Source organism: Tursiops truncatus, chromosome 16 (genome assembly GCF_011762595.2).
Source record: "Tursiops truncatus isolate mTurTru1 chromosome 16, mTurTru1.mat.Y, whole genome shotgun sequence".
Classification (NCBI taxonomy): domain Eukaryota; kingdom Metazoa; phylum Chordata; class Mammalia; order Artiodactyla; family Delphinidae; genus Tursiops; species Tursiops truncatus.
Genome location: NC_047049.1, coordinates 30931647 through 30939793, shown reverse-complemented (window position 1 = coordinate 30939793; position 8147 = coordinate 30931647). Strand labels below are relative to the sequence as shown.

The following is an 8147-nucleotide window of genomic DNA, read 5'->3' as shown; positions in this document are numbered from 1 at the left end:
TTATTTCTTCATGTGCAGGGCATCCTGGAACTTGGTGCTCGTGTACTGGGCCTGAAAGCCCTTCTTGTTGATGGTGTCGTCCGTGTGGAATCGAATCATCAGAGAATCCCCTGCAGAGTAGATTTCTTCCAGTGGCTGAGGGGAGGAGAAAGGAAAACCAGAGGGACTTTAAGCCAGTTGGCTGTGGTTGGAGTTTAAAATAAGGAGAATGAGACAGAACTTTACACAAAGACATAGGATGGCTGATGATGCCGGGAGGCATCCCTGGCACCAGAGGCTCTGAAGGGCAACAAAACAAGCTCTTTTTCAAAGGAAAGCTTTTCAAGATCTGCTCTAGAGAGCACCCCCGCCCCCTGCCCCAGCCGTGCTTTTCCAAAGACAATCTGAAATGCATAGCTCATATAGAATCTGTTATTTATTAAGTGCATAGATTAATTAAGTGCACTTCTCTAAGCACTTTCAGATCTCATCTCATGTAAACTTTACAACAACTTTGTAAGGCAGGTTCTATCTCTATTCTATACTTGAGGAAACTGAGATGAGACTCAAGTTCACACAACTAGATAGGCTGCAAGCTCAGGTTTTTCTCACTGTAAAGTGTATACCATGAATCACCCAGCTCTAGGGTCACCGCTGTGATGTGTCTTCCAGGAGACCTAAGACAGAGACCATTGTTGGGGTCTATGTCCTGTCCAAGGACAAAACATGGGATGGAGCCACTACATTTGTCAGAAAGGTTTTGCCAGGTGGTGGATGAAGGGGAGCCAGGTTCTGAGGCTGCTGTCTGACAGATTCTAACGGAACCAAACTGGGCTTCCCGTACATTTCACTGCTCAGGACCCTCCAAGGTTTTCCTCTGCATGTGGACCCGACAGTTTGAAAGACTTTAGCTCTCAAAGGCACTGCATCAGCTAAGTCACACTTCGGCATCCTTTCTTCTTTGGAGGGTGAGAGAAGATGAAGGGGAATTATTCAAAGACTCATGCAAATGCCAGTCTGAGGTTCTGTTTAGCACAAGCACTAATGACTCCAAAATGATTTAATGTAAGTCCAGCCAGTTGCAAAGAAGCTTGAGTGATCAGCCCTGGAGGTGGACAGTGCCCAGCATGGTACAGCCAGAGAGGGCCCAGGACACTGAACTGGCTGGTCCACACACTTTCACTGAGCACCAACTACGTGCCAGGCCCTATTTCAGGCGCTGGGGAAATAGTGATCAAAACAGGCCTGCCCTGTCCTGAGGAGGTGGGCCAGGAAAGAGGTGATAATGAGAAAAATGATCATGACCTTGAGCATAACTAATATGTTTGGAGTAAAGGAGTGATTCATAATTTTCACAGGCATTTGGTTTTATTGGGAGAGAGAATTATGAATATGTGGAATATGCAAAAGTATAATAAAAAAATATTTTAAAGCCTGAAGGCTAAAGAAAAATGGGTGTGGGGGGGGAGGGGGGCGGGGAGAGACAAACCCTTTGCAAAACTAGGCAGTCCTAAAAAGGTCTTGCTCTTACCTAGCTGACCTCGGTATTAGATCCCCGGTACCTCCCAACCTCCTCTGCGACTACCCTCCAGTTTCCCTCTGTGCTCCAGCAGAGCGGGCCTCCTGGCTGGTGTTATAAGCAGCAGGGACCCTGACGCACGCGTGTCTGACCCAACAGCTCCGCGGCCCGCCTCCCCCACATCCCCGGGACTCACCCCGGAGCCGCAGAAGCGGCCGAGCCTGGGCGCCGTGCTGTCGTAGCCATCGTACGCTTCCATGTAGTCGTAGCCACAGTCGGCCTCCTCCTCGACCTCAAAGGTCCGGAATATCAACTCCACGCCGTAGCCGTCCTCCGCCGCGATCACCCAGTCGCAGCGGGCCTGGCTCGGGTAATTGTTGTCCCCAAACTGGGCATGGGAATAGAGCTCTTTGGTCTGCACTTCGGCCTTCAGCCTGCCCCCGCACTCTAGAGCGGAGAGAGAAGCGCGATGCCCCCTCCGCACAGAGAGCGCACGCTCTGCATCCCCTCTTCCCGGCCCCAGTTTCTCTTCACACCCTGCGTACAGGCCAGTTTTCTCCACAAAGCCTGGTGTGTGCCCTGTGCGAAGGGTCGGGAAAGTTTCATCAGCCCATTTTACAGAGGAGTAAAAGAGATCCAGGAGTTTCAGGGCTCACTGGCGAGTCCAAATTGACCCTTACGTACAAACCAAGGTCCTGTGTTCCCAGATTGGGCCATAAGGAGGCCTCGGGGAATACCGGGGCATGCTACTGACAAAAACCTTTTCCCCTCTCCAGTTATGGAGACCTGGGGCCAATGGATGCTTTGCCCGCCTGGTCGCTGGGATGTGACGGATCATTACCACTTTACTGCGTGGAAGCGCTAGAAGCATTTGAAAAGGGCTCACACTTGCGCGGCCGACTTACTGTAATTCGTTATTTTGCCAGCAGAGGGCACCAAAAGCACATCAAAACTGCTGGTGAGCGCTCAAACCAGAAACCTCAGAATAGACCTGGCTGGAGCCTGCATTTGAGAGCCTAACTATAGGCCAACTTTGAAACCCCTGTGAGTGTTACAGGCGAGCTGCGCCGTGTACTTTGGACTTGTATTCTGTAGCCTTGGCTTCTGCGTTTTTTCACTGGGACGGTAACTCTGGTTGGCCTGAGTCCCATCCTACCATGTGTCTAGGCTGCTAGAGACCACATAATAAAAATGTGTAAATGAGAGGGATGGGGAATTAGAAAGCAACAGAAATTCTGAAGGCAAATTCCTCCACAGCAGGTCCTCAATGTGTTCCATGCCTCCTCCCTCTGGCGTGGCTTCCACACTATCTGGTAACGTTCCCCAGCCCAGCTGGAGCTCCGTGTCCAGCCTGGCCCCAGTCCTGTCCGGCTGCCAACTCTTAATCCCATGTGTGCTCTAGCTTAGAATTTCTTCCAGATCTGAGCTGTCTTTGGGAAATTTCAAATTCTTGAGACGTGGCTGGCAAGGAAATGGGCACTTAGCAGGGCAGGATGCCTTCCATCCCTCCTGCCAGATCCCCTCTCCATTCTTCCCCACCTGCTCTGGGCCCCTGGAGGCAGACCTCTGGGTCTACATGGATGAGCCCTTTGCCTTCATGATCCAGCCACAGGGAACACCAGCAGATCACAGGAGGGAGGAGGAAGGTCAGGGCATTAGTCCCAGGCCCCCTCCTTGCCTGGTCCTCGCTCCTGTTGGGGGGCCCTCTGTTTGCTCCCCTCTATCTCTAGGCTCCAGGAACCGTTCCCTCCTCTGGTATCCAGGCCAGGGCTAGTAACAGCCTTGCAACCTAGCCCTGGTCGCTGCGCTGTCCCCATGGTGTCCTCACACCCTGCCCACCCCTCTGTAAACAGTCCCTTATTAAACTCTCTTCAATTAACGATTCTACCTGAGTGTGCCCCCATTGCCTGAAGGACCCTGACCCACCCTGAGCACCCACACTCAGTCCGCAGGGACAAGAGTTAGTGGCTTTTAAACTTCACCGGGGAAGTGACAACGCAGCCGTGAACGGTGGGGAGTTTTCTCCCAGGCAAGGGCCAGCCAGACGGAGAAGGTGCTGGCTGTCATTTTGTCTCACCTGATTCATGGTTTCTGGTTCTGGGAAAAAACTGGGAGGAGGGGCTGTTAAAGGGATCAGAAAACCTCACAGTGATCGTCATCATGATCTCAGACTCTGAGTGGGCTGCACAGTCACCGCTTTGCCAGAGGGCCAGGATCAGAGAGTCAAAGTTGCTTCAAGGGTTCTAGTCCCAGGTTGTATCCTTTAAATGGCTAAAGAGCAGAGCCAGTGTTCTTACTGACTTTCTTCCGTTTAACACAGTAAATAATGTAAGTTATATGCATAAACATTTTCCTCCAAAGGGCTGAATAAAGTTATTTATTTCAAGTGAGGAAAAATAATGGGGAACAAAAACACTTTTCATTTTCTGGAACTGATCCTTGGAGGGTACAAAGGGCTACTCTCCATCACTCAGCACCCAGACTCAGGGTTTCACAGACCAGCAAAATTACAAGTAAAATTTTAAAGGCGGGGTGGGGGGCGGTGGGAGGAAGAAAGAAAGGGAGGAAAGAAACATGGCGCCGACAAAGGGTTGCCCCTTTCAAAGGTTGTCAATGAAGGACATTAAAAGAAAACAACCCTACACCTATGGTTGCCCATGTTTCATTTTAAAAGGGACATGTTATCATACACTGCTCATCCCCCATAGTCAGAATTAAAGGTGGTCCTTCCCCTGCCTTGATCACCCATCTATCTCCAGTCCACGTGGGGATCAGCTGAAGGCCGGGCTCCCAGCCCACGCACCTGTGCTGTGCATGGCTTGGAATCCTCTCCTCTGCACCGAGGCGTCCGAATAAAACCGGAGAAACAGGCTGCTGCCCGAAGCCACCACGGGGTCTGGCTTCTTGCTGCCGCAGAAACGGCCGAGGACCGGGGCCAGGCTGTCGGGCCCATCGTGAAGCTCCAGGTGGTCATAGGCACATTCCTGGTGCTGCTCGATCTCAAACTCGTTAAACGTCTAGGGACGGAAGAGCAGAAAGTGAGGCAAGGTCACTTCAGCTGGGGCGGGCCCCCCTCTCCCGCGGTGGGAGAGGAAGGGGCACGAGGACACGCATCTGCCCAGCCAGCTGTGCAGGCGGCATGGAGCCCGTGGTGATGGTGGCCACATCTGTTGAGCAGGTCTCCAGCTGGCCCCTCTCTTAGTCCCCAGAACAACCCTATGAGCTGTTGCTACCACGACCACTTTGCGGATAAGATGGCCGGGGTCAGAGCGTTTCAGTGCTTGTTGGTGTCCGTGCTCCTCTCCACATCCTGCAGCTTCTCCCTCAACGATGAGAGCAGCAGGGACCAAGGTGTTCACTCTGAGCCAGGGGCTGTTTTAAATGCTTTGTAAGTAGTCATCCTCACGACCCTGTGAGGTGTCCACCATGAGAACCTCCACCTTACAGATGAGGAAACTGAGGCACGGGGCTGTCGGATAACTTGCCAAAGGTCACCCACTGGCAGAGTTGGGCCATGACCAGGAGGTCAAGGAGCCCTTGCGCTTAACCTCTGCACTGCACCGTGTGAACGAGGCTTCATGAAGTGCGCGCTACTCCACGTCATTGTCCTGAGAGTGGCTGGCCAGAGTTGAATATATTTTTCCATGCAGAGCCCTGCATTTTCTCACTCAATTCTGACAATACTGTAAGGGAAGAGCTACTATTATCCCCAGTGTGCAGAAGGGGAAACTGGGTCTTAGGAAAGTTAAGTGGCTTGCCCACGTTCAAACAGCTAGAGAAGGATGGAGCTGAACTGGACCCCCAGCCAGCCTGACTCCAGGCCACACTCCTAACCATCACCAGGCTATACTGCCTCCCTCCTCTCTGTCCCCGCCAGACCGTCCCCTGAAGCAGGCCAGGGCAACCCCATAATTCCAGGCTGTAAACCAGGCTCTGTAGCCCCAAATGTAGGGCCTCTCAGGCGCTGGGACTGGCCGATGGCCTGCCCATGGCTACGAGGGGGATGGGACAAGGTGAGAGGGGACAGTTTAACGGAAGACTTGGACCAAATGACAGAGAGGGAGAGAGAACATTAGCTGGGGGTTGGAAGGGATCGCAATTCACAAGAAGGGGCCTGGGGTGACAGAGCAGAGATGGAGGTAGAGAGGGAGAAATAGAGGGGCCGTTGGCTTTCGTAAGAATGACACACACATCTTGTGTTTGAGCTTTGAAATGGGCAAAGCTCTTCACACTTATAGGAAGGGAGGTGGGGCCGGAGAGTTGGGGTAGGGATGGTGGCCAGGAGTAGGAAGGGGGGTGCTGGTGGGACCAGGGTGAGCAATGCAATGGGAGGGTGATGGTGGGCCAGGGAGACGGGGCGCTCCCCAAAAGTCCATAGGACACCCTGTGGCTATCCCTGTGCAGTCAAACACTAGCTTCCTGGTAAGTATTCAGCCCACACTCTGGTAGCAAAAAGGTAGAGCATGATCAGTGTACCCACCATCCACTTCCCAAGGAAGCATTTAAGAACTAGCTCATATGCATGTGCCTCAGATAAACTGGAGATCTGGGTTCACTCTGGCCACTGTGATCGGTTGCTTTATTTCCTCAGTACTGTAGAGAACAGGAAAAGACGTTTGGGGCAGTTACTAAAACCTTGTGGCCCTTCCAGGGAAGCGCCGCTACCAGTTGTGCAAATTGCGCGTTTCCAGCCCCAGGGCGCGCCATTCCCCCGCGGTCTTCAGAGATTTGTGTTGCCATGGCGATCGTCTTCCGGCAGACGGCAGCCTTTCTCTAATGCACTTGCTTTAATTCACCCTCGCCCAGATTCAAGGCTGTTCTGACTGACCCAGGAGAGCAGCCGAAAGCATTTCCTACGCGGACAGCCATGCATACGAGGTGCCCACGTGGGCACCCGTGGTCAGGGGCCCTGCCTTCACCCCTCGATGCCCCAGGCCTGCACCCGTGCCCAGCCTGGGCGCCCATTCATCCACCTGTCCTCCTCACCGCTCTCGCCAGTAAAGACCCACGCAAGTCCCTGGGTGATCGTCTATTTATCATCACCTTCTCCTTTGTTCTCTCCCCTTCTCCCTGCATTATTGGTCCATGATGCAGGGGGACATCCATATACATGCTGAAGAGCTTAGCTATTTCCAGAGTTAGAATGACCCATTTAAAAACGGTTTGTCTGCTGGAATACAACAATTTCTCCGGAAGGCAAGAGGGCTTGTTTTACACGCCACGATCTGGGAGTACCTGGTGGCTGAGAAACAAGACTTGTAGGAAAAACTCATTTCTCTTTTGAAATAACCGAGCATGTGCGCGGACCACCACAGTCATATGCATGGATGGGACTTTAAAGAAAGGCTTGGAAGATACATATTTTTAATTCAAGAGAGAATTAGCATACATAACCTCCTATTGTTAACTGGAAAAAATGTAAGTCGTAGAAGACTATGAAAAATAGAACCCATTTGAGAAACGTGAGCAAGAAAAAGGATACGTATTTGCTCCTGTGCGCACACGCACAGAAATTTCTGGAAGAATTCACAAGAAAATGTTCCGAGAAGTCATTCCTAGAGTGAGCACGGGGATCTGGAAACTTGATTTCCACTTTCCAACCCTCTGACTGACTACATTTTTTTTTTAACCTTGAGAATGTTTTGTTTTGTTTTGTTTTGTAAAATATTGTAACTGGAAACTATTGAATCTCAAACAGCGCTTCAAATCTGTGTGATGGGTGCCAGGTCCTACTGACACCACTGTGAACAGGTGCTATTTACAGAGCTTTTCTCACCCACCACCCTGGGCGGAGGGCTTCGGGTGCCTCCTCTCTTTTAATCTGCCCAACAGCCCGGAGAGGTAGGTTTCATTAGCAGCCCCATATTCCAGATAAGAAAACTGAGTCCTGGAAATGTTGAGTAACCTCCCCACATTTCAGAGCTGGGAAGAGGCCGAGCAGAGACTCAGACCCATGTCAGCCTGATACCGAAGTCCGTGTTGTCCATCAACTTTGAAAATAACTCACAAGTTTCACCCTGTGGCCCGCGGTTGAAGAGATGTTCCAGGTACACTCCCTCCGGCTCGGGTATTTGTCAGGCCAGTTGGGGCTCACCAGGGTCCCCTCTGCACTGCTGATCTTGTGCACACAGCCAGCTGGGGGTGACGGGGTGGGGGGACACAGAAGAGAGAGAGAGGTAATTCATTTGTGGGTCTCTTCCCTGACCTCTTGTCACATGGTCATAATATGTGAGGGCAGGGTTTGGCCTCAATAAAGGGTCCCCCAGCTCAGAGATCTGCTGATTTATTTGGCTTTGCTGCCTTCCTGGAGCCAGGTCACCTTTCTTACTGCTGCTATTCTCATTGTGATTGTCACTGGAAATATGGTAGAGTTAGTGGATGAGACCACAGGCCCTGGGGTCAGATGGGCCTCGGTTCAAGTCCTGGTGCCACCACCTACAAGCTCTGGGACTCTGAGCCTTGTGTCCTTATTGGTAAAAGGGGCGCCAACATTGTAGCGGGGATGCACGGATTAAATGAGATAATGCATGTGAAATGCTCAGTAAGTGCTAACAAAGATCTCCATCACTATGCCTCTGTCTTTTAGTTTCCAAAGCAATTTCAATTGGAGGCTACAGATGTTGGCCTGGTAACCATGCTATTTGCAAAG

At 51.7% G+C, this 8147-nt stretch overlaps 1 protein-coding gene across 1 annotated transcript in view; it reads right to left on the bottom strand.

Moving 5' to 3' along the window:
- Positions 1 to 8147, bottom strand: part of TLL2 (tolloid like 2) — a 129564-nt gene continuing 121417 nt past the window's right edge. Inside the window, exons 18-21 of the mRNA XM_019939865.3 lie at positions 7506 to 7633; positions 4302 to 4515; positions 1695 to 1945; positions 1 to 135 (exon numbers count right to left, since the gene is read on the bottom strand). Coding sequence (XP_019795424.1) covers positions 1 to 135; positions 1695 to 1945; positions 4302 to 4515; positions 7506 to 7633 — 728 coding nt within the window. The remainder of the gene's footprint in view (positions 136 to 1694; positions 1946 to 4301; positions 4516 to 7505; positions 7634 to 8147) is intronic.